This window comes from Neofelis nebulosa, chromosome 2 (genome assembly GCF_028018385.1).
Source record: "Neofelis nebulosa isolate mNeoNeb1 chromosome 2, mNeoNeb1.pri, whole genome shotgun sequence".
Taxonomy (NCBI): Eukaryota; Metazoa; Chordata; class Mammalia; order Carnivora; family Felidae; genus Neofelis; species Neofelis nebulosa.
The window spans coordinates 206,943,450-206,970,125 of NC_080783.1; the positions used below are offsets into that span (position 1 = coordinate 206,943,450).

At 38.6% G+C, this 26,676-nt stretch overlaps 1 protein-coding gene across 34 annotated transcripts in view; it reads left to right on the top strand.

Moving 5' to 3' along the window:
* EIF4G3 (eukaryotic translation initiation factor 4 gamma 3) overlaps positions 1 to 26,676 on the top strand; it is a 320,627-nt gene that overhangs the window by 102,120 nt on the left and 191,831 nt on the right. For 22 of the 34 annotated variants that reach the window (XM_058718763.1, XM_058718765.1, XM_058718752.1 and 19 more), the window contains exons 1-2: positions 14,191 to 14,319; positions 21,146 to 21,203. The exons of 5 other annotated variants lie outside the window; for them this stretch is intronic. In XM_058718763.1, the coding sequence (XP_058574746.1) occupies positions 21,192 to 21,203 (12 nt within the window). In that variant the 5' untranslated portion in view covers positions 14,191 to 14,319; positions 21,146 to 21,191. Of the gene's footprint in view, positions 1 to 14,190; positions 14,320 to 20,930; positions 21,049 to 21,145; positions 21,204 to 26,676 lie in introns of those variants that run through there. 7 more of the 34 variants (XM_058718791.1, XM_058718783.1, XM_058718772.1 and 4 more) reach the window with 2 other exon arrangements.

Consider the following 26,676-nt stretch of genomic DNA (forward strand, 5'->3'; position numbering starts at 1 on the left):
CAGATATTCTTTACCACTTTGTAATTTTTCCCAAGACAGCTATTTCTAATTGATTAAGGTTTTACTGGTGAGTTGAAAAAGGACCTTGGGATCTTTTTTTTTTTTTTTTCCTTTTAATTCCAGTACAGTTAACGTACAGTCTTATATTAGTTTCAGGTGTACATTATAGCGATTTAGTAGTTCTCTACTCTGCTACAATCTTCCCTTCCAAAAGCAGAACTTTGAAATCTTATGGCAGTTGTCCAGGCTGTGATTAGCAATGAAAGAAATTAAAATCTATTTGTTATCTTAACCTGATTCCTTTGTACTGTAAGGCAGCCCTGGCCACCTGAGTTGTTCCTGGCCTTTATGAGTTGATACTCTAAATCAGGTTTACTGTCAAAGAGCCAAATTTAGGTAGTGTGAAATTTGGTGGAATTAATAATATAATATAGAATTTATACTCAGTGGTCTGAGCGGCCACTTGTTTTCAAGCACTGTCATAAGTGCTTGTTACATTCTGTCCTTTTCCATATGTACTCCAAGGAGACAAACAGGCCATGAGAATCACAGTGATGATTGACTGCTCTGAGTGGCAACGGGTAGAGAGGATAACGTGAACCTTGTCTTCCTCATTGGCTTAAGTAGGATTTTATAGGTCAATGTGGTAACCTAACTATCAAGTTTTAAAAAACACAGTTGTTCACTATCAAATTGTGTATCTGCTAGAAATAAGTGAAACTCAGAAGAATCTAAGAGGGGAAAATAAATGGCCTATATTCTTGCTATGAAAGCGTCTTGCACTCATTTTGACATGTGTTTTGTAGTTTTGTTGTGCACTTTAAAAAAAGAATACTTTTGGGGGCATCTGGGTGACTCAGTCGGTTGAGCATCCAGGTTCAGTTTAGGTCATGATCTCACAGTTCGTGAGTTCTAGCTTCAGCTCAGAGCCTGGAGCCCGCTTTGGATTCTGTGTCTCCCTCTCTCTCTGCTCCTCCCCTGCTCGCTCGCTCTCGCTCTCTCTCTCTCTGTCTCTCAAAAATAAACATTAAAAATTTATTAAAAACAAAACAAAATATCTTAGAAAGGAAAGGCTTTCTAAGGAAAACCTTAGAAAGATTTTCACAGTCTGGCTCTAAAATCAGGCTGCGGTTGTACCAACCCCTTTTCTTTCTACTTAACCTCTCTCTCCTCCATAAACCCTTCCCAAAGAGAACCCTTGCCTGTTTGTGGGACATGTTTTACCTTCTTACCTCTGTACCCATTAATTTTCTTTTCAATATACTGTCTTTAATTCTTGGTCTGAACTGAAGCTTTTTAGTTCACAGGGTGCCACTCAGATGTCACCAAACCTTTCCAGAGTTTCAGCCCTGGTTACTTCTGGTTTTCAGTAATACTTTACATATACATCAAATAGCATTTATCACATGATTCGTTTACCCGTGACTTCTTTCTGTTTGAGCTACTTTAGAATAAGGGTTATTTTATCTTTCTTTGTAGCTTCATACAGTGGCTAATACAACTTTGAAGCTTAGTGTTGACTGTATTACAAAGGAGGTAAAATTAGGAATCGTATCAAATTGGTTTGTATTACAATTACTGTGTGGTATGTCTCCTGTCCTTTATATTCTGTTCTAACACCAGCAGACCCAATATTTTTGAAAAAAATTGTTTTATGTCTATTATACCTCAATTAAAAAATACTGAGCCAACCTAAAAAAAAATCTGTTGCTGTTTTCTCTTTCCTGCGATACTAGATCCTTACTGATCCTAGGACAGCTGAAATTGTGTCAGTCACCTTTTTTGCCTTTGAGGTTCTGATTTTTTTAAATTTTAGTTTATTACTGATTTATTCTATGAGAAGCTTGGTTTTTCTTTTAAAATTATAAGCAGATAAATAAACCATGTTGATTCCATGGGGAAAGTGACCACTTCTTGTGTATGTACTAATTAACACTACCAAATTGGTCCAGAAATAAATTTTTGCTTTGGTTTTTGCCTCCCCAGGTTATAAATTTCAAATTTTTTCATCTTTTCATTTGCTAGTTTTATAGTTAGCTTAGAGACTGTCTGGAACTTTGATGATGAACCTACCTCTAAATTTATCCTCCTTAGCCCTGACTCCTCTCTCGAGCTTAGATTCATATACTCAACTGAGTATGAATCCCTTACAATGGGATGTCTAATAGGCATCTGAAACTTACTTTTTTCTGCACTGTTCTCCCTCTAATCCTTTCTGTCTCACAGTAATGCCTCCACCCACCTACTGTTTTAAGTCTATGGTAGAACTGCCTATGACAACATATGTCTGCTTCAATATTTAAGTATAACTTGAATCATATAAAATTGGCTTCTTTTAAAATGTCAGAAATACTTGAATATCTGAAATTTCGTATGGTTCAGCCTCTGGGTGTAGCTGAGAAGATGGTCATTTACTTTTTCTTCCTTGCCCGCCTGCCTTCCTGCCTTCCTTTTTTAAAGTTTATTTATATTTATTTTGAGAGAGACAGAGTGCGAGTGGGGGAGGGACATACCAGCCCAGAGCTCGATGTAGGGCCTGAACCCACAAAACTGCAAGATCATGACCCAAGCCGAAACCAATAGTTGGAGTCTCAACCATCTGATCCACCCAGGTGCCCCTACACTCTCTTTTCTTTTTCTCTTTTCTTCTTTTCTTTTCTTTTCTTTTCTTTTCTTTTCTTTTCTTTTCTTTTCTTTTCTTTTCTTTTCTTTTCTTTTCTTTCTTTTTTTAATTTTTAAAATGTTTATTCATTTGTGAGAGAGAGACAGATTGCAAGTTGGGGAGGAGCAGAGAGAGAGGGAGACACAAAATCTGAAGCAGACTCCAGGCTCTGAGCTGTCAGTACAGAGCTCTGCCTGGGGCTCAAACACATGAACCCTGAGATCATGACCTGAGCCCAAGTCGGACGCTTAACTGACTTGAGCCTCCCAGGCACCTCAGCTCTCTTTCTTTCTTAATGGTGGGTGGGCATTGGTGGTGATAATGCCAGAGAGAAGTTGAAAAGTGTCATAATAGTAAATAAGGTTTTCCAGTATCTACTCTAGTGCTCCTTTTAAGTTGAGTAGGCCAGCTTTTATTTCCCAGTATCCATAATAAATAAATACTTGGAGATAGTGGGAAATAAATGATTTGAAGGAAATACTAGGATGATATGAAAAAGTAAGGGGGAAAACTTACCCATTCAGCTGCTAGAGGATCATGTTATTGAAAGTAGCCAATTAAGGAAAGCTTTGGAATCTTTCCAGTCTACCCCTGATTGAACTTGGTCATTTCCATGTGGGCGTTACAGCTGTTGGAATGATTTTAGAGGACTTCAGTGAATAAACTTTATCTTAGTATAAAAAAGTTAGGATTGCTTCTCAGAAATAAACTGTGTGCTCTTTTTCTTTAGATGAATTGTTGTTGAAAACATTAACATGACTTGATAGGATTCTTGGAGTTTTCCTTTCTAACCCTTTTAATAAAGATTTAATTACTATGTGGTTTTTAAGCAGTGTGTTTTATTGCTTATGTTATATATTAGGCATTTATATATATGCAGTAAATAAAAAACACAGTGTCTTATATATGTGTGTATGACATTTAACAATATATCTGTATGCAGTCAATGCCTGTCTAGAATCCAGTCACAAGTCTCTCTGTGTGAGTGCTTCCTTAAAATAGAAAGTTTATATTTGGTGATGATCATGAGGGTACCCCTAGAGCCGGAGTCACACACTGTTTGCCTCTGTACTTAATGTGTAGATGTGCTTTATTTGGTTTGTATAATGTTTCGGAAATCAGGAAAATTTCATGTAAAACTCCTTATTTTTGGTTTCTCTTGAAAACGTGGAAGATAGAACACTACTTATCTGGAATTCCTGAATGGCTGCACTTTGGCTACAGCTGAATGTCTGTGTGGCTGTTACCCTTTGAAGGGTGGGTTTTCTCTCTAGTTCTTCATAGTCTCTATTCCCTATTGCTTGCTTATACCTTGCCCCACACACCTCCCACCCCCTATGTATTTCCTGCATGGTATTTCCACTCCTCTGGGGACATAAAAGAATGATCGTGTTTAGGAAATGTTAACTGTTTTCTATATTCTAAACACAAAAAAAAAATCTTTTTCATGTGTATTTATCTTTGAGAGAGCTGTCAGCACAGAGCCCGATATGGGGCTTGAACTCCCGAACTGTGAGATCATGACCTGACCTGAAGTCAGATGCTTAAATGACTGAGCCAGCCAGGCACCCCTAATTGTTTCTATATTTTAATTATTATTTGAAAATTGTAGATTATGTTTGATAGCTCTTAATTGGCCAGAATATTTTGTCACGTCAGGTGATTTAGCACTAAATAAACTTCATAAACTTACTGACTAATCTTAGTTTGCATGATCATTATCGTTTACCTATAACTTTTCCAAAGATCCTTTGATTCATATTGTTCAGCATACACGATATATCCGTTTTTATAGGAAACTTTTTTAAGGTAGAAATCTTGAATGGAAATTCACTAGCGAGCTGAAGGTTTCACTGGGTCATAGTTCTAGAGTTTTCCTGTCTTGTGCCAATACTATTTTTTTCCATATACTTTCTACTCTGTAACAGCCACATAAGTAATGCTAACTTAACTAATATATTACTCCAGTCCTTGGGTAGTTTGCTTGTTTTTTGTCTCTAATCTTTTTTTAGAGAATGGTAGGGGATTAAAATTTACATGTGTAAAAGTGCAGAAAACTAAAAACTAAAATCATTTTACAGCAGAAATTATGTATCACCTCCCAAGTAAAGGAAATAGTATGTAGCCCTTCCTGTTCACAACTCCCTGTCTTCCCAAAGTAATGTATCTGCCTTAAAAATTTCCCTGCTTTTATTGACAGTTTTGCCATCCATTTATGCATTTCTAAACTAATTTAGTCAAGTGTTTTCTGTTTTGAAACTCTTTGGGAATCATTTTGTGAATGTGCTTCTGTGTTAATGAGAATCATCCAGATTGTAGTGAGTTGCTTTAGTTTTTCATTGAATTCTACATAGGGAAATACTGCCTTATTGATTTCATTCTTCTGTTAATCCACAGTGTGTTATTTACCAGTTTGGGTTACTAACAGCAGTACGACCATGAACAGTTTTGTACGTGTGCCTTGTCACACGTTGTCCTTTGTCTCATAGAGGTATAGGTAGGAATGGGGGAGTCGTGGCACAGGGTGTGCCTGTTTTCATGGTTACCGTAGCCTGTCCCAAAGTGGTTGTACAAATGTACATTTTCACCAGCAAATGGGTGAGAATTCGAGGACCTCCACATTATTGCCAATGCAAAAATACTGTATCTGTAAAAAAAAAAAAAAATACAAAAGCTTATTGAGCTTATTGTTACCTTTTAATGTTTATTTATTTTTGAGAGAGAGAGAGAGCACAAGCAGGGGAGGAGGAGAGAGAAAGGGAGACACAGAATTCAAAACAGGCTCCAGGCTCTGAGCCGTCAGCACAGAGCCCGACGCGGGGCTTGAACTCACAAACTGTGAGATCATGACCTGAGCTGAAGCCGGACGCTCAACTGACTGAGCCACCCAGACACCCCCTTGTTTTAATACCTTTTAAACTTCAATACACACACTGCACTTGAAGAAATTCTTGATTAATTTTGCTTAGGATTAATATTATGTGAAAGACAATCATTTTAGCTTTGGAATTGGTTAAGTATTTGTCATAATCAGCTATTTTATACCTGTCTTTCCTGCATCCATAATTGAGATGGTAGTAATATGTTTGAAATAATGGGGAAACTTTTTTTTTCATTCTATAAAAACTTCCCTTTACCTTTGAAGGACATGGAGTTTAACAACAAGGTCTGAAATGGGATAATTTAGCCAGAGAGAAGAAACTTTAGCCAGAGATTAGAAGGTTCAATAATCCTTAATTTAGGAATATTTTGAAAGAAGTATTCAAAGTTTTATGTAACTTTAGTTTTGTTTTTTTTTTTTAATTTTTTTTTTTTTTTTTTGCGTTTATTTATTTTTGAGACAGAGAGAGACAAAGCATGAACGGGGGAGGGTCAGAGAGAGGGAGACACAGAATCCGAAACAGCCTCCAGGCTCTGAGCCGTCAGCACAGAGCCCGACGCGGGGCTCGAACTCACGGACCGCGAGATCATGACCTGGGCGAAGCCGGCCGCTTAACCGACTGAGCCACCCAGGCGCCCCTGTAACTTTAGTTTTTAACCCCAACAACCTCATTAGTCTTGTGCCATTTCCTTGGGTTGGGGTTGTGTTAATTGCTTACATCTTGAATAACTTTATTTATTTATTTATTTTGATAGAGAGCACATATGTGCGCACAAGCAGGAGAGGAGCAGAGACAGGGAGAGAATGAGAACCCCAAGCAGGCTCTGGCTGTCAGCACAGAGCCCAAAGTGGGGCTAGATCTCATGAACCATCAGATCGTGGCCTGAACCCAAACCAGGTGTTAGACACTTAACCAACCGAGCCATGCAGGTGCCCTATCTGGTATAATTTTTAATTGAAGCTGGTATACCTTCTTCCTTGCAAAGATATTAAACTCTGTAATATGGTAAAAGCAAACCTAGTGTGTAATGCAGTATGACACTTGTAATAACAGTCTTTTTCCGTTAAATAGAGTTGTAATTGCAGGTCAGAGATTTATTGTATATAGCAGCTTGTTTCTAGGAAAAATTGTTTAGAAGGATATGATTTTTGTGCTTTTCCTATTACCTTCCTTCCTCCTTCCTTCCTTTTTTTTTTTTTTTTTTTTTTTTTTGGAAGGTTTCTCTCAGAGGCAAACCATCGAAGGAGTCCACAGCATTAGTTTAAATTTTTTCTGGTGGGGAGTTGGGGGTGATTTGTTATCCTCCAAAATTCAGTCAGTTGTCCTTTTTACTTCCTTATTTGTAGATAATGCCTGCCTATGTGAACATTTTTATTTCCTTTAGAGGTTCTTCAGAGGGGGCCCTTCTGCAGACCACAGACCCTGGAGGGTTTTAGGCTGGGACCTGAGATGGCTTCTGTGCTCTCTGAACACACTGGCAGCCTGGTCACCCTGCCCTGCTTGTTCCTGTCCTCCCCTCCCCAGGTCCCTAGGACCTCCTCTCTGGTCCTTCACTCCTACCCATGGGCTGAGACATGCCAGCGCTGTGAACCAGCCACTACCCCTCTCCTATTACTTTTATACAGATTTATTTTCTTTGGCTTGCTTTTATTAGTAGAAACATCCAATTTTGGGAGGGAGTGCCAAAATACAGTACTGAAGGATTCCTGCAGTGTGGCTTAGCTGTTTAAGAATGGCAGAGGATGGGGGCACCTGGGTGGCGCAGTCGGTTAAGCGTCCGACTTCAGCCAGGTCACGATCTCACGGTCCGTGAGTTCGAGCCCCGCGTCAGGCTCTGGGCTGATGGCTCGGAGCCTGGAGCCTGTTTCCGATTCTGTGTCTCCCTCTCTCTCTGCCCCTCCCCCGTTCATGCTCTGTCTCTCTGTGTCCCAAAAATAAATAAAAAACGTTGAAAAAAAAAATTTAAAAAAAAAAAAAAAAAAAAAAAAAGAATGGCAGAGGATGGGGCGCCTGTGTGGCTCAGTCGGTTAAGCGTCCGACTTCGGCTCAGGTCATGATGTCACGGTCCGTGAGTTCGAGCCCTGCATCGGGCTCTGTGCTGACAGCCCAGAGCCTGGAGCCTGTTTCAGGTTCTGTGTCTCCCTCTCTCTGACCCTCCCCCGTTCATGCTCTGTCTCTCTCTGTCTCAAAAATAAATAAACGTTAGGGGCGCCTGGGTGGCGCAGTTGGTTAAGCGTCCGACTTCAGCCAGGTCACGATCTCTCGCGGTCCGTGAGTTCGAGCCCCGCGTCAGGCTCTGGGCTGATGGCTCGGAGCCTGGAGCCTGTTTCCGATTCTGTGTCTCCCTCTCTCTCTGCCCCTCCCCCGTTCATGCTCTGTCTCTCTCTGTCCCAAAAATAAATATATAAAAAAAAAATAAAAAATAAAAAAAAAAAATAAATAAACGTTAAAAAAAAAAAAAGAAATTAAGAATGGCAGAGGATGTACACCTTAGGGATATTTGCCTATGAAGGTTGTTTTTCATTGGTGCTTGCTTTATAAGGAAAATTTTTTTAAATTTTATTTTTAATTTTTAAAAATTTACATCCCAATTAGCATACAGTGCAACAGTGATTTCTTAATGCCCATTTCTTATCCATTTAGTCCATCCCCCCCCCACACCCCTTTCAGTAACCCTCAGTTTGTTCTCCATATTTATGTGTCTCTTCTGTTTTCTTCCCGTCCTTGTTTTTATATTCTTTTTGTTTCCCTTCCCTTGTGTTCATCCGTTTTGTCTCTTAAAGTCTTCACATGAGTGAAGTCCTATGATTTTTGTCTTTCTCTGTCTAATTTCACTTAGCATAATACCCTCCGGCTCCATCCACGTAGTTGCAAATGGCAAGATGTCGTTCTTTTTGACTGCCGAATAACATATGTATACACACACCACATCTTTATCCATTCATCCATCGATGGACATTTGGACTCTTTCCATACTTTGGCTGTTGTCGATAGTGCTGCTATAAACATGGGGGTGCACGTGTCCCTTCGAAACAGCACACCTGTATCCCGTGAATAAATGCCTAGTAGTCCAATTGCTGGGTCGTAGGGTAGTTCTATTTTTAGTTTTTTGAGGAACCTCCATACTGTTTTCCAGAGTGGCTGCACCAGCTTGCATTCCCATATAAGGAAATTTTTAATGTAGTAATAGCATAATACTTATGGCTTTGGCAAAATGCATTTTCTTCTTCTCTCAAACACTTGTATTGGCTGATACAGTACTCTTAAAAAAGCACACTCAAGAGTTTTCAGGGAAAAACAAACCATATGAACACTAACCTTTATCTGAAATCATTGATGTGTTTTTTTCCCCATATTTGTTAGTATATAGAAGAATTTCTTTACAGTTCCAAATAGTGTATGTTTTTTTTTATTCCTGAGTATTTAACATATCAATTTCTATTGATAACAGCCCAAATTTATATATTTTTTATGTCCTTTGTTTACTTATGTTACTTTATTTTCCCATTATTTGCTGTTTCTGCCTTTTTCTCTTTGTAGTGTTCTTGGATATCTTTGTAAAAAAAATTTTTTTAATGTTTATTTTTGAGAGAGAGAGTGAACAGGAGCAGGGGAGGAGGAGAGAGAGAATCCCAAGTAGTCCCTGCACTGACAATGCAGAGCCTGATGTGGGGTTTGAACCCACATACTGTGAGATCATGACCTAAGCCAAAATCAAGAGTTGGATGCTTACCCTACTGAGCCACCCAGGTGCCCCTGAATATATCTTTATGTTCCTAATTTTTGAAGTGAGATTTTTTTTCTTTAGAATATGTGGCCCAAACTGGAATCATTTTTTGGGCACGGTTTTAAGGCAGTTGTGACTCATTGTTCTGTCGTTTTGGAGACAAGGTAAACTCCTTCACAGTACCTTGTCCTGTTGCTTTCTAATAGTGGGGTAAAGCTTTTTCGTTTTTTTGTTTTTTGTTTTTTTGTAGATTTTACTTTATTACTTTTTTTTAAGTTCATTTATTTTTGAGCAACAGACGGAACACGAGTGGGGGTGAGGCAGTGTGAGGGAGAGACAGTATCCGAAGCAGACTGTAAGCATTAAGCTTTTAGCACAGTGCCCGACATGGGGCTTGAACTCGTGAACCGTGAGATCATGACCTGAACTGAAGTCGGATGCTTAATGAACTGAACCACCCAGGTGCCCCTGTAAATTTTACTTTTGTTATGATATACATGTAGTAATATTTTAAAATATTTACTTATTTTTATTTGTTTATTTTTAAATAACCACCCAGGGTGGGTTTTTTAATGTTTATTTACATATTTTTCAGAGAGAGCGTGAGAGTGCACGTGCCCGCATGCGCTGGTGTGAGAAGGAAGGGTCAGTGAGAGGGAGACAGAATCCCAGGCAGGCTCTGAGCTGTCAGCTCAGATCCTGATGTGGTACTTGAACCCACGAAGCACGAGATGATGACCTGAGCCAAAGTCAAGAGTAGGACGCTTAACAACCGAGCCACCCAGGCGCCCTTATATTTATTTATTCTTAATCAACAATAATTTATTTTTACATTTCCTGTATTGTTAATGATTTATTATCCTCAGTAAATTTAATCTTTGATTGTTTTATCAGGATGGATTGGAGAATTTAGCTTACATGGATTTTATATAGCTAACTTATTTGCTATCACTTTATTTCATTGTGTGAATTTTTTTTTTTTTTTAAGTTTTAAAAAGTTTTCATTTAAATTCCAGTTAGGTAACATACAGTCTGATATTAGTTTATTATGTACAATATAGTGATTCAACCCTTCTATGTAACACCTAGTGCTCATCAAAGAGCTACTTATTTTCACCTTCATAATCTGATGTTTTTGAGGTTAAGTATGCAGCAAGGTCTTCTAAATGTATGCACACCAGTGGCTTTTTCAGATGTTTTGGCAAAGTAGACAAATATGCAGGTTACTGTTTTGTAGCAAACCCATCATAACTGTGTTAATAGCTTTTGGGGGGAAGATTTTCCAGATTAATTTGAAAAATAAAATTCCTTGGTGATAGAGGAGGTAAATGATCTCCTAATGTTAGTACAGAAGATTTGGGATTTGATTGTGCATTTGCAGAAGTAACTCAGAGTAGGGAAACTCCTGACTTTACTGATGTTTTACATTTATTTTTCCGTTCTTTATTCTTATTATTAGAGGTCCAAATATTAGAAAGAATGTACAATATGATGAATAAATCACAACTTGTTTATTTTACAAAAATATAAATATTTTAATTCAATTCTGTATTATGGCCATTGTCTTCCTTTAAAATATTGCTGACTAGTTTTATCTAACTATAGCTAAAAACCATAACTTAGGAATCAGTTCTTGGACCAAACACCCAAAAGAGATATCTGCTATTCTCATTGTGTAAATTTCTCATGTTAAAAATATAGGGGCCCCTGGGGTGCTCCGTCAGTTGTGTCCAACTTTGGATTGGGTCATTAATCTTGTGGTTCGTGATTTCGAGCCCCATATCAGGCTCTGTGCTGACAGCTTAGAGCCTGGAGCCTGCTTCAGGTTCTGTGTCTCCCTCTCTCTCTGTGCCCCTCCCCAACTTGTGCTCTGTCTCTGTCTCTCTCTTTCAAAAAGAAATAAATTTTTAAAAAATTAAAAAATCCCAAACTAAACATTAAACATTTTAAAAGTCCATTTTGATATCTTATTTTAGCCAGATATTAAAATAACTTCTCAACCATGTGAAATAAGAGTATACATTTACAAAGCCTTGTCAGGGAGAAATTTGCTTGCAGGAACTCTTCATTTCTAGTTACTGGTTTTCTAAAGTAGATGTTTAAATAGTAATCCAGTTTTTATCCTTTGAATAATTTTCCTGAGATTTATAATTGCTATAGCATTTGACAGTAAACTTCATTCCCTTATAAATGTAATTTTCAGTCAGAAGTGGAAAGAACATTTTGAAGAAAATCATAAAGCCGTAACAAGAAAAATTAACAGTTATTTTAAGTCTTAAACTTTCGTCACATTTTAGCATCACTCATATCTCTTTTATTTAGCCTGTAAGCTTTTTGCCTCTAGTTAGTTCTCTGTGAATCCATTTTATTTCAGCATTGGGGTCAGTCAGGTTTTAAAGCTGTTTTACATAGACATAAGGAATTCTAAAGTTGCGTTACCAGGGAGTAGACTTTCTTCAGAGCTTCTGACTGAGGGAATTCCAGGAAAAGCTAGTATCATTTGGAAACCACTTTCCTTTCTATCTGGAGAGACTTCTTTTTTTTTTTTTTTGTTTTAAACGTTTATGTATTTTTGAGACAGGGAGAGACAGAGCATGAACAGGGGAGGGGCAGAGTGAGAGGGAGACACAGAATCGGAAACAGGCTCCAGGCTCTGAGCTGTCAGCACAGAGCCCGACGCGGGGCTCGAACTCACGGACCGTGAGATCATGACCTGAGCCGAAGTCAGACGCTTTAACCGACCGAGCCACCCAGGCGCCCCGAGAGTTCTTAACTGTGAGAGAAATCAGGGAATCTGAGACTTGGAAGGAGAAAATATCTAATTGAATGTTACAATTTCTTTGAATTATGGATGCAGGCAATATCTATCATTAGTTTTTATTTTTTAATATAAAGAACATATATTACTATATCACAAACATCTTTATATTTTCATATATATATATATATATATATATATTTCAATATAATTGGTTTTATCATAATCCTATATATTTTATGCATTTAAAGATATGATTCCAGTGTGCCTGGGTGGTTCAGTTAGTTAAGTGTTCGACTCTTGATTCTGGGTCAGGTTATGATCTCACCGTTTTGTGAGTTTGAGCCCTGCATTGGACTCTGTGCATTGACTTGGGGAGAACCTGCTTGGGATTCTCTGTCTCCCTCTCTCTCTGCCCACGGGCCCCCCCCCCCCCCCCCCCCGCCCCCTGGCTCAAAATAAATAAATTTTTTAAAAATTAAAAAAAATATATGATTCTAGGGGCACTCGGGTGGCTCAGTCAGGTAAGTGTCCATCTCTTGATTTTGGTTCAGGTCATGAACCCATGGTTTGTTAGATCAAGCCCTGCGTTAGGCTCTGCAGTGACAGCATGAAACCTGCTTGGAATTCTCTCTCTCCCTCTCCCTCTCTACCTTCCCCCACTTGCATGTGCTCCCTCTCTCTCTCTCAAAATAATTGAATAAATATTTTAAAAATATGATTCTAGGAGAGGTCTGTAGTTTCTACTAGATTGTAAAAGCTTTCATGCCCCCCCCCACCCATTTGAGGACTTCACCTTAAGGAAAATGGATTCTTTCATATTCGATGACTATAAAATTTGCCCCCCATTCATGGAGGTTTGCCAAACTTTCAGTCACTGCTAGTCTGGGTTAGATTGTGGTTGAGAGTAGCTGGCTGGGATTCATTGCTGGACATTGGAAAGGGGCCTGGGTAATGTAGTTTTATATCCATCATCATTGGCTAATGGGCAGTTTATTGCCAGGAAAAAGTGGAAGAATGTAGTTTTTGTTTACATAGAAACATATGCTAATTATTTTTCTGTACAAGTTCATGATTATTGAACTATATCAGAAAATGAAAATGAGAAAAAAAAATACTTGTAACGCTTTCTGTTCAGATCTTGGTGTAAGTCATTACACATCTTTTTAATAGGACATATATACCTGCGAGTATGTGTAAATGCATGGGTATTTCATACATACTCATATATGTAGACATAGATTGTAGGCTTAGATATACATATAGAAATATGCAAACATGTGACTTTACATGTATATTTAGGTGTACTGTTTTAAAAACAAAAATGAGATGGGTTGCCTGAGTGGCTCACTTGGTTAAACATCCTACCCTTGGTTTTAGCTCAGGTCACGATCTCATTGTTTCACGAGTTCAAGGCCCACATTGGGCTTCTCACTGACAGTATGGAGCCTGCTTGGTATTCTCTGTCTTCTTCTTCCTCTGCCCCTCCCCCACTCACGCTGTCTGTGATTCTCTCAAAATAAATGAATAAACTTTAATACGAAATCCAAAATCCAAAAATAAAAAAAAAAAAGATGAGAGTATACTCTATAAATAATTTGCCCCATTTTTGGTTCAGATTTGAGGTATAATTTACATAATGTAAAATTCACCTTGTAGTGTGCAGTTTTGTGAGTTTTGACGAACACAGAGAGACATGTAATCCCCACTACAGTCAAGATACAGAACAGTTATTTCACTCCAGAAATCTCCTGTGTCCGTTCTGTAGTCATCCACTTCCCCTTGCAATCATTTTTCTTTTTTTGTTTCTTTTACAAAATGTCCTAGAAGTGGCATTATATTAAAACTAAACAATATTTAGTTTCAAATGTACCTTCTTGCATTTAGCATAATTTTGCCTTTAAGGTTTGGTTGTAGATTGTGCTTCAAGAATCTTTTGTCAAACTGATGGTAATAGTCATGCTCCCCCCCCCCCCCCCCCCCCCCCCGCAAGCATTTTATTGCTTCATTTTGAAATTTTAAGCCTTTAGTCAGTCTGGCACTTATTTTAGTATAAATTATGAGGCAGATAGTTCAGTTTTAAAAATTAACCAGTTCAGCTGTATTTATTAAGATTGAGTTACTAATTTAAAGCTCTTACTAAATATTGATTTCCTCACAGGTAACACAAGTAGCAAGACAACCGGGACCCCCGACCCCTTCCCCTTATTCAGCACATGAAATAAACAAGGGGCACCCAAATCTTGCGGCAACGCCCCCGGGACATGCATCGTCCCCTGGACTCTCTCAAGTAAGATAAACTTCTTTATTTTTAAGGAAATTTCCATATAAAAGTAGTGTTTCTTTTTTTTTAAGGCAAACTTCTGAGCAGTAACATACAATGTTACTTGAAGAGTAATTTGTTTTAATATTTTTAGATATACCTCTCATTGTGGCTACTGACAGTTTTAATACAGTTTCATTATGGAGTCATTCAAAAGGAACTGTCAGTGATATTTAGTTTTCCTTTGTGTTGTTCAAGAAATTAGAGGGGCACCTGGGTGGCGCAGTCGGTTAAGCGTCCGACTTCAGCCAGGTCACGATCTCGAGGTCCGTGAGTTCGAGCCCCGAGTCAGGCTCTGGGCCGATGGCTCAGAGCCTGGAGCCTGTTTCTGCTTCTGTGTCTCCCTCTCTCTCTGCCCCTCCCCCGTTCATGCTCTGTCTCTCTCTGTCCCAAAAAAAAAAAAAAAAAAAAAAAAATTGAAAAAAAAAAGAAATTAGAGTATGATTCTAAAGTCCATTAAAAACCACACAAAGCACTTTTTTGCTTTTCAGTGTGCAATCTAGTCTTCCTTCTCTTTTTGATGGAGTGGTGATGGTTATTTTCTACTTAAAAAAAAAATGTTGGGTGTTTTTACCTCTTGAGTAATTGTGGTGGGCTTCTTTGTTGGTTTTTGAGTTCATAAATAGGTTATTGGACTGTCTTAGGCTTAAAATTAGGTTGAACTATTAAATAGTGAACTCCATGGTGTATTTCCAGTTAGCAGGTGCAGGGACATTGAAACACTGTTGTAAAAAGTCACTGTGGATCACCCGCATTTTAAGCCATTTTTCAAGATCTTGATTAGCTTGTACCAGTCCACCATTACATGCTTGTTTTGGGCTCCTTATGGTGAAAAGCATGCTATAATTATGACGTGTCTTCGTGGAATGTGGAGAGGGTCAGGCCATTTGACCCATGCCATTTCAGACTGTCAGTGTTTATACATAACTGCCCCTTTTATTTAAAAAAAAAAAAAAAAAAATTTTTTTAACGTTTATTTATTTTTGAGACAGAGACAGAGCATGAATGGGGGAGGGGCAGAGAGAGAGGGAGACACAGAATCGGAAGCAGGCTCCAGGCTCTGAGCCATCAGCCCAGAGCCCCACGCGGGGCTCAAATTCACGGACCGTGAGATCATGACCTGAGCTGAAGTCAGACGCTTAACCGACTGAGCCACCCGGGCGCCCCACAACTGCCCCTTTTAAAAATGAAAGCTTACAACATTATTTTCAGTTGTCACTTCCATATTTTAGGCCTTTAAAAAATTGTTTTTAGTTCATTTATTTTGAGAGAGAGAGAGCAGGAATGAGCATGAATGGGGAGGGGCAGAGAGAGAAAGAGACAATCTTAAGCACGCTCTGCACTGACAATACGGAACTCATACTCACAAACTGTGAGATCATGACCAGAGCTGAAACTAAGAGTCACATGCTTAACTGACTGAGCCACCCAGGCACCCCTACTTTTAGGCCTTTTACACCCTATAGAATAAGAGAGATAAGGTATTACTTATTAAAAATAGTGTTAAACGCTGGTGATTATTAGGGGCTATTTAATGTTCAAAGACTCTAGAACAGGGGCACCTGGGTGGCTCAGTTAGTTAAGCATTTGACTTTGGCTCAGGTCACGATCTAGTGGTTTGTGGGTTCAAGCCCCTCATCAGGCTCTCTGCCTGACAGCTCAAAGCCTGCAGTCTGCTTCAGATTGTGTGTCTCCCTCTCTCCCTGCCCCTCCCCCACTCACACTTTCTCTCTGTCTCTGTCTCTCTCTCTCTCTTAAAAATAAATAAACATAAAAAAATTTTTTTTAAAGACTGCAGAACATTTGGAGAAGGAATCTATAACTTGCCAAACCATGATTGATATTTTAAGAAATATATACATTAATTTGGACTTAGTACTATGCTTAAACTAAGTTTACATCATTCCTATTTAATTTTTAGTTTTAAAGCTAAAATTTGTCAAAATGAACTCTTAATTGTTTAAAATTAGGTTCTTGTGTTGGTTTTCATGGCACTGATGAGAACACTCACGCTGTTGATATGGTATTTTAGTTGGAGTCTAATCAGGAGGGAAAAACCATTTGGTAATTTGAATGGGGAAGGTTTCATATAAAAGGTTATTCATGGGATACCTGTCTGGCTCAGTAAATAGAGCATGTGACTCTTGTTTGATTTTGAGGTTGTGGGTTCAAGCCCCATGTTGGGTGTAGAGATTACCTAATAAAAGAGAATTCAGTATAACGAATTGGAATGATGAGTGATTGGCTTATTAAAGAAAGAGAACTCTAGAAAATATACAAGTAGCAAATACAAGAAGCAGATGCTTCTCCTGGGTCTGAGACAGAATACAAATGGGAGAACCTCCTTCTCCAGGGCTGATAATGGAGAGTGCACGGCTGTGGCTTACCTAATAGTAGAGAAATCAGTGTAGTATTATACCAGTGGAATATGCTAAAAATCCTACCTGTGGAACTTGCTGGAAATTCACCCCATGGGCTGTTGGGGAGTGCTGGATCCTCTAGTGCCAATCTCTTATAGCAAAGAAGTGCTGCAGTGTGCAGTGGCTAGAGGCTCCTTGTTATACCATCTCTGTTTATCCTAGATACTTCAGGTAACCATGGTTATGCTGGATCATAGGTCCCATGTGGTAGAGCAACTTGCATCACAACCTAAACTTGCTGCAGAGTCTTCTTTTGTTTGGTTCTTCACTCAAAATTGGAAATCCTCTAGGGGACTTTTTAGGAAGGTCAAAGTGTAGCACGTTCATACGTAGTATATGTTGTTTTTAAAATTCATAGAAGGCCAGCCAAGTCTTGTGTTTGTTTTTGCTTTTTTTTCCCCTTGGTAGTGTTAGGTAAGAGACTTCTCCCCCATCTTGGGTTGAGGTCCAGACCTTGTTGAATAGGGCATGATATGACTCACTGAATGTTAGAGAAGTTGTTGTGGTGCCACATCGGTGGAATTTACTAGAAATCCACCCTCTGCAGTTTGCCACAATTCTTCCTTCTAGAGTACTCAGGGAAAGCTCTTCACAGGTAGGTTTCTTAGAGGAGGTATTTTGCTACAAAACTGCCTAAGAAAATAATAGAGGCAACTGTTGACCACCGGGTACTGTTGGCCGCTGCTCATTGCTGTAGAAGCCTGGCATTGAAGATGCTGTGCAGTCTAGGGCAACTGATCACTGGAGAAGCCAAGTGATTTGTAAGCCAGATAGGAACCAGGAATCAAAACTCTTTCCTTCTGCAGTATTTCTATAGGTCCCTCTATTGACAAAGCTTAACACTGTGTCAGCTGGAAGGGGAAAATATTTTAAAATTTTACAAATACATATTAAGGAACCCAGATCCATGTTGACTATATAGGCAAACAAGGTAAGTTTTGAGCCTCAGAGGCAAGTACTGATCACTGTAACATAAGGGGAAAACTTATTTTCAGTTTCTCATTCTTATTATTATAAGTTATGATTTGACCTGGGCAGTTGGCTGAAAGCACTTAAGTTTTCTGAAAGACGTTGCTGCTTGAAAATGCAAAGTTTGCATTTAAAAATAGTGATCTTGCTGTGGTCTCAGTTGTTGAGCCTACCATTGCCTTTGTGTATGCCATTTATTGCCTTTAGAAGTCAGAGCACAAGAATCCTAGGAGAATGGTCACCAAGTATTATCTTGCTTTTCTTTGTGGTCTGTTTTGCTACCATAATTCCTAATTTGATGAAGGAACCCACTAAATCGCACCTGGTTCACAGTCCCCTTTTGCTCTTTCCTTTCAGACACAGGTAGACTTACATGGATTCATTTGCTTCCTAACAGTGTCTTAACATGTGTTGATAGAGTGAGGAAGTTTTTCTGAATTGGCATGCTTGGAAAATTGAGGAGTTCTGTCGGAAACGTGGTCTCCTTAGGTTTAACAGTTGATATGTTCGTGGATCATAATGGAACTCATAGCCTTCAAAACAGAAGAAAAATGTATTACAGGCTTGGACTGTCAACAGAGCTGGTTTCTGGGGCTTGGTCTTTCTCTTTCTGGTTATATGATGTCATTATATAGGTGAGAATTAGAGTCCTACCACCCTTTCTTTAAGAGAGTTGTTATGAAGATTATATAAAATCCTGCCTTAGAATAGGAGATGCTAATTACTTTCAGTAAGTGGCTTTTTATTATTTTCATGCCTGTCAGACTTGGTTCTCCTCAGGATTTATATGTGTGTGTGCAGGTGAATGAATGTCTAACTGCTCTAATTTAGCTATGTGACTGGTATTAGTGTGAAATTCAGAAGCTCTCCCCAAGAGTTTGAGATATTTTCCAAGTCTTTGCTTATCTCCTGCGTTGGCTTATCCATTCCAGGATAAGAGAAGAAGCCAACCTTGGTCATTTTCTGTTAGCAGTAATGTGGTTTATTCTTGTGCACAAATCAACTCAAGACTAGAATAAGGAAACTTTTTTGATGTTTCATTTATTTTTGAGAGAGAGAGAGAGCGCGCAAGAGCAAGAGCAAGAGCAATCTGGGGAGGGGCACATAGAGGGAGACACAGAATCCGAATCAGGCTCCAGGCTCTGAGCCATCAGCACAGAGCCCGATGCGGGGCTTGAACTCACAGACTGTGAGATCATGACCTGAGCTGAAGTCAGAAGCTCAACCGACTGAGCCACCCAGGCACCCCAAGGCACATGGCCTTTTTAATGAGTCTCCCCCTTCCTCTGTGAATTTTTTTTTTCAAGTGACTGTGTTTGTGACTCAATGTTTTTTTTTTTTTTTTTTTTTTTTTAAATTTTTTTTTTTTTCAACATTTTTTATTTATTTTTGGGACAGAGAGAGACAGAGCATGAACGGGGAGGGGCAGAGAGAGAGGGAGACACAGAATCAGAAACAGGCTCCAGGCTCCGAGCCATCAGCCCAGAGCCTGACGCGGGGCTCGAACTCACAGACCGCGAGATCGTGACCTGGCTGAAGTCGGACGCTTAACCGACTGCGCCACCCAGGCGCCCCTGTGACTCAATGTTTTAACACAAAATGAACCTATTAGGGTCTAAATGAATGTAGCTAAGTTGAAGAAAAGTGAATTTCATAGCTTTGAAACATAAAAGAGAGAAATTGTAGAAAATTGCTCCCAGGCTGTTTCTTAAATCATCAGTGGCAACCTCTTCACCTGCTTCTTTGCCTTTGAGATAAGATTTTACGTATGTATGTGCATGTACGTGCACATGTGAAATTTAAGGTTTTATTTGTATTTTCCTTTGTTACATGACTTCTGAATCTTTCCACTCCTCTCCCCTCTGGTGATTTTGTTTAATCAAAGTAAAAAACTTTGGACTATTACACTATAAAAGACTAATAGTTAAAAAAAATTTTTTTTTCTTTTTTTTTTAAGAGAGAGCGAGTGTGTGAACGGGGGAGGGAGAGATTGAAAGAGAGAATATCTTAAGTAGGCTCCATGCTTAGTGTGGAGCCTAATGCAAAGCTCCATCCCATAACCCTGGGATCATGACCTTAACCAAAATCAAGAGCTGGATGCTTAACCTACTAAGCCACCCAGGCACCCCAAAATGATGTTTTCAAAGTTCAGTCAATTTGACACAGTCTTTTAAGGTGTGGATTCTTTTCAGTTACCCTAAAATGGCAGCCCTTCAATAGTCACTAAATCCAGAATGCATTTATGAAGGAAATGGTCAGGAATTTGGAATTTAAAAAATATCTTTTGGGGCATATTTCAAAGTAAGTAGAAAAATACCCTCTCCCAGCAGTCAGGAGACTTAAGAGTCTCAGCCCTGCCAGTATTATTTCCAAGTTTCACCCAGTGGAAGTTCTTTGTAATGCTCAGTTTTTCTCATTGTAAACAAGAGCTTCATATTAAATGAGAACTGAATTCCCTTTAAGATCTTCATAGGTTTTAGGGGCACCTGGGTGGCTCAGTCAAGTGTTCGATTTCGGCTCAGGTCATGATCTCATGGTTCGTGAGTTCGGGCTTTACGTCAGGCTCTGTGCAGACGGCTCAGAGCCTGGAGCCTGCTTCAGATTCTGTGTCTCCCTCTCTCTCTCTCTGCCCTCCCCTGCTCATGCTCTGTCTCTCTGTCTCTCTCAAAAATAAACGTTAAAAAAAAAAATGTACAAAAAAAAAATGAGAACCACTTATTAAAAAAAAAAGTCTTCATAAGTTTTAGAAACTAATTCAGAGGAGCCAATTCTTATTATTAAAATCTTTTGTATTGTGTATTTTTAAATTTAAAGTTAGGTAGACTTTTACACTGTTTTATTTTTTATCTTTGAAGAAAATATCAGGAGTTTGTTATTTGCATTATCTTAAGCAAAACAAAAATGTTTTCTACTTATTGCTTAATTGTAGTTAAACATTTGTTTCTTAACTCAGTTAATTTTTGTAGATTTGAGCTAAATTACAAAATAAGGAGACCAGGCTGGCACTGGCACTGATTATCAGGTTCAACATCTAGGCCTTTTTGTTTTTTCTCTTGATGTCACTGTGTGACTCCTAAGCTATGTTCACAGTAATTAGTGAGAAGGCGTGGTCAGAATATTGCCCAAGAAGTGGAGTGATAAATGTTTTCTGCCTGCTTTTCCTGGAAATTTCTTTTGGCTCTTCTTTCTTCTGGGAGATCGACTCAGTCATGTTTTGTAGTGGACTGAGAATGGTGAAGGTGTATGGTCCACTGGTTCGAGTCTTCATTGTCTCTTGAAATTCTAAGCAAAGGACTTCTCCATTGAGGTATGGTGATTGGTCGTGCTGCTGCTGCTGCTGCTTTTTTTCATTTTGTTAAGTTTTAAATTTTAATTTCAGTATGGTTAACACAGTGTTTTATTAGTTTCAGGTGTACAGTGTAGTGATTCAGCAATTCTGTACATTGCTCAATGCTCATCATGGTAAGTGTACCATGATATTTCTTTTAAACACTATAATTTTCGTGATTACTAAAGAGTGAGTTTTGAACAACTCTTCACTTTATCCAACTTCCAGACTTCAATTTCCTTTCAGAGGTCTTGTTTTATTACAGAAAATGTCTCATGTTGCTTTGCAGTTCTTGACCAATTATTTCAGGCTTTACAACTGCTTTTTCTTTATTATTAAGATAAATAATGATTTTATTTACTGCATGCAAGCTTTTATCTTTTTTTAATTTCTGTCATGAAGCAAATAAAATCTGATTTGATAGCTATGACAGCCTTGCTGATAACCAGGATAAAATAGAGAAAGCTGTGAAAATTTTTATCACATTTTGTTATTGAAATAAAGGAGTATTGAGTTTTCATAAAAAAAGAAAGCAAAGCAAAATTTGTTGTGTTTTACTCCCTTTCTCCCATGGAACACATTGTGGCTATCTAAGGAAGTATTTTTTGAAATGAGTGGTGTTTTGAAGCTGTATTCCTGGCACATAGGGGGATTTGATGTGGGTTCAGAAATCTGCAGTACTGACTCTATTGAGGGGGCCCTCCTGGTGCCAAATTGTTTGGTTTTTTTCCCCCTCCCGTTCGTTATATGTGTGCTTAAAAATGTATACCTTGTTGAGAACCTCATCACATATTGTCTTTAAAAAAACACTTTGTCAATTAACATGCCTTTACAGATGTCATTAGTATAAAAGTTACAAGGACCTATAAAATATCCACATCATTTATGTTTGTGGTTTCATCTGGTACATGCTAAATAATTGTGGTAAGCTTTTTTCTTCTAATCGTTGAGATTTATTTGAATATTGGCATACTTGATTAGAGAACTTCACCTGTTCTGTCATTTTTTTGTTTTTATTAATAAAACAGTTGCAACCATCTTTATAAGGCAGGAGTTCACCAAATATTTTCCTGTCAGGGGAATTTGATTTTTTTATGCAGTCTTGTAACTTACCATGAAACATGCCTAAAGTAATTTTTATATGCTTGATTATACTTTTCATTGCATAGAGAAAAATCCCAGTGATTTTCTTTCAAAGTTTCTTTGGTTAGTTATTTCTAAATGTTGCAGCAAGGATGATAGGTAAGTTGTAATTATTATTCAGACTTTTCTCACCCTAAACTCCCATATTGTAGATTCTGTTTGGCAGATATGTAAGATGAGAACTTGTATTTTGAAATATTAAAGTATAAAGAGTGAAAGTTTTAAAATCCTACATTAAGTCAACATTGTTTTAGAAAGCCAAAGAATTTTGAAAGAATCAATCTGTAAAAACTGGTTGTGATTTCATACACATTTCTTCTGTTGTCTTTGATATAGGCTCCAGTTTTGTTGATGGTGTTCATTTTTATATAAACTTTGTTAGGGAGGAAAAAGTTTAGGATTCTCTCTTTACATGTAGAGTTGCTTCTCTGGATACATCTTGTGAGCCTCCACTGCTGTGGCGGGCTGCCGCCGCCGCCGCCTCCTCCTCCTCCTCCTCCTCCTCCTCCTCCTCCTCCTCTTCTTATTTGAGGATAGTTGACACACAATGTTACAATAGTTTCAGATGTACAATATAGTGATTCAGCAACCCTGTACCTTATACCGTGCTCACAAGTGTAGCTACCATCTGTCACCATATAAGGCTATTACAGTACCACTCACTGCATTCTCTATGGTGCACCATTTATTCCTGTGACTTAATTCATTCCATAACTGGCAGCATACCTGTATCTCCCTCCTACTCCTCTTCACCCATTTCTCCTGTTTGTCTACCCCCCCCTTCCCTTTGGCAACCATCAGTTTGTTTTTTGTATTTATAAGTCTGATTCTGCTTTTTCTTGATTTCTATGGCTACCGCTCATCTGTTTTAATAGGTAGTGAATTCTCTCAGCATTTTCCTTGTAAGTTCACCCCTATGGAGTTTGACATTGCATTTGTTTCTCATGCTTTTAGAAGAGAGATTCACTTTATTGCCATCAATCTATTTTTTACCCAGCTGTGACATTCAGATTTTTTGGATTTTTATGGTTCTGAAATTGCAACTTCAACTCAGCTACAGAAATTAGCATATGCCAATAAATTTTGAGGTGGGAAATTGAACAAGTAAATTGTAAAGAAAGTCAGGAAGTGGAGCGGCCTGACAATTCAATCCAAAGTGCTTATGATATTTGCCCCAGAAATTCATATTCCATCTGTCTTAGTCTGCTTGGGCTGTTATAACAAAATACCAGAGACTGGGTGGCTTAAACGGTGACATTCATTTCTCATATTTCTGGATGCTGGGAAGTCCAAGATCGGGGTACTGTCTGCTTTGGTTCCTTATGAGGTCCTTCTTGGGTTGCAGAAGTCCACCTTCTTGTCATGTTCTATTCGTGGCAGAGAGGGAGAGACATGTAAGCTCTCTGGTGTCTCTTGTAAAGGCACTACTCCTACTCCCATCATGAGGCTCCACATCCCCATGACCTTATGTAAACCTAATTGTCTCTCAAAGGCCCTGTCTCCAAATATTACCATATTAGGGTATAGGGTTTCAATATATGAATTTTAGGGGATGAGTGAGGGAGATGCTCGACTGTATCCATGGCACTATTTGTGTGATTCAGAGAGCTTTGGGGGAAGTGGGCAGATAGGACTACAGGAGAAAGGTCAGCAGAAGGGGTAAGTACCATAGAGATATAGAGTATTGTCCTGAGTTTAATCATACAGATGGGTACATGGTGTTTATACATGATTAATGGCAGGGGAGAAGTTCGATTTGCAAGCAATGGAAAAAGCGAGAGAAGCTTAGGTGACCCTTGAATGACACAGGTTTGAACTGTGTATAGGTAGACCTTTTTTTTTTTTTTTTTTTTAATAAATACAGCGTAGTACTATATATGTATTTTCCTTACAATTTTCTTTTCTCTAGCTTACTGTATTATTATTATTATTATTATTATTATTATTATTTTAGAGAATGCAAGCAGAGGGAGAGAGAGAATCTTAAGCAGGCTCCTTACTGAGCCAAATTTGTTCAACCAAATGAGCCACCCAGGCACCCCTCTATCTTACTTTATTCTAAGAATACAGTATAATACATATAGCATACAAAATACATGTTTATCCAACGTATATGTCATTGGTGAGGCTTCTGGTCAACAGTAGGCTGTTTAGTGGTTAAGTTTTCAGGGAATCAAAAGTTGTATGTAGACTTTCAACTGTGAGGGAAGGTCAGTGCCCCTAATCCCTGAGTTCTTCAAGGGTCAACCGTATTTGTTTTGTCAAGGATCAGATTAAATTCATTTGAAGTGTTTTGCTAACTACAAAGTATAGTGTATAAAAAGCTAGCATCTTTATAGAACTAAAAATTGTGAATTTCAATGACTCAACAGTCAACGAAAAGCAGACAACACATGTAGTGTAGCTTTGCAGTAATTTTAAATTCTGTCAATGAAGGGCACCTGGGTTGCTCAGTCATTTGAGTGTCTGACTCTTGATTTTGGTCATGATCCCAGGGTCGTGGGATAGAACCCTGCATTGCACTCCATGTTAAGCATGGAGCATGCTTGGGATTCTATCTCTTTCCCTCTGCCTGTCTTTTCCACTCGAGTGCATACCCTCTCTCTCTAAGATAAAATAAAATTTAAAAAAATACAGTCAATGAATAGTGAAGGAAAGGTTAAGTTACAGTTAAAGCAAGTAGAATCAAGTAACTATGAACAATGCATATATATTGATATATGAAATGACTCCTAAAAATAAAATGTCATAATTTACTTACCAAAGTAACACATTTTTTCCTCAGTGCATAAATTTATTTACTATTTCTTTTTCTCACGTGTCCACTCACGCTGAAAGTTAGCTGAGAGGAAGAGATAAATCTGATTTTAAACTTAAAAAAAATTTTTTTTAATGTTTATTTAGTTTTGAGAGAGAGATAAAGCATGAACAGGGGAGGAACAGAGAGAGAGAGGGAGACACAGAATCCAAAGCAGGCTCTAGGTTCTGAGCTGTCAGCACAGAGCCCAATGCCGGGCTCGAACTTACAAACTACAAGATCATGACCTGAGTTGAAGTTGGATGCTCAAACGACTGAGCCACCCAGGTGCCCCTGATTTCAAACTTTTTTTTTTTTTAATTTTTTTTTTTTTTTTTTTAATGTTTATTTCTGAGACGGAGAGACACAGAGCATGAGTTGGGGAGGGGCAGAGAGAGAGGGAGACACAGAATCAGAAGCAGGCTCCAGGCTCCAAGCTGTCAGCACAACAGAGCCCGATGCGGGGATTGAACTCACAAACTGTGACACCATGACCTGAGCCGAAGCTGGTTGCTCAACCGACTGAGCCACCCAGGTGCCCCTCAAACGTTTTTTTAACAAAGATTTTAAGCAAACTTTAAAGCTGCTTGTTTATTTATGTATATATGTATGTACCTACATGTGTAAGTAATCTCTATATCCAACGTGGGGCTCAAACTCATGACCCTGACATCAGGAATCACATACTCCTCCTACTGAGCCAGCCAGGCATCCCTGATTTTAAACTTTTTATCAGTTGATGTACCCTTATTATTATTATTATTATTATTATGAATCATAAACTCTCAAACTATCTGAATTCTCCCTTTCTTATAGGGTATATTTTCTGTTTGCCCAGCATGTTGTTTCATAGGCACCTAAGTAGGTGATATATAGAAAAAAAAAATATGTTGGCAATACTTTGTTATACTTCACAGACAAAATCTCTTTAGTTTCCTGCCAGTGATACTCTACTTTCACATACTGCACTGTATTATTATGTTTTTAAAGTTTATTTATGTATTTTGAGAGAGAGGGAGAGAGGGCGAGGGTGAGCACGAATGAGGGAGGGGCAGAGAGCGAGAATACCATACAGGCTCTACACTGGCAGTACAGAGCCAGATGCAGGGCTTGAACCCACAAACTGTGAGATAATGATCTGAGCCAAAATTCAAGAGTCAGACGTCTAACTGATTGAGGCACCCAAGTGCCCCCTCAATTCTTACTCTTGATCACCATTAAAATGCCTACCTTCTTTTACAGTTTATTTCCTAAATTTAGACCTGCCTGTTTAGTACAGTTAACAACACAACAACCGAAATAGTTTAGCAGTACAGCTGTTAATGTTTTGTCAGGGGAAAGAAAACAGTTGTACTAAGTATTTCAAATAGAGGGGATTTAATACATCGATTTCGTATGCCAGCTGATTGATTGTCAAGAGGATGCTGAGGCAATCCGGAGATTAATAACCACAGGAAGCAACGAACATCCCTAATGCTGAAGAAATGAGAGAGAAGTGGTGGTGTTGCCAGACCTAGGAACTTGGAGGAAGGGTCTTTTGGGACTGTTGCTTACACTTCTGAGAAGGGAGTTTGGTCCTTGGATAACAGAAACTAGGTACGAGAACTAGATGAGGCTGAGGCCGTACTTCGAGTATCAAGTGTGCATACTGCTGCTGGCATTCTAAT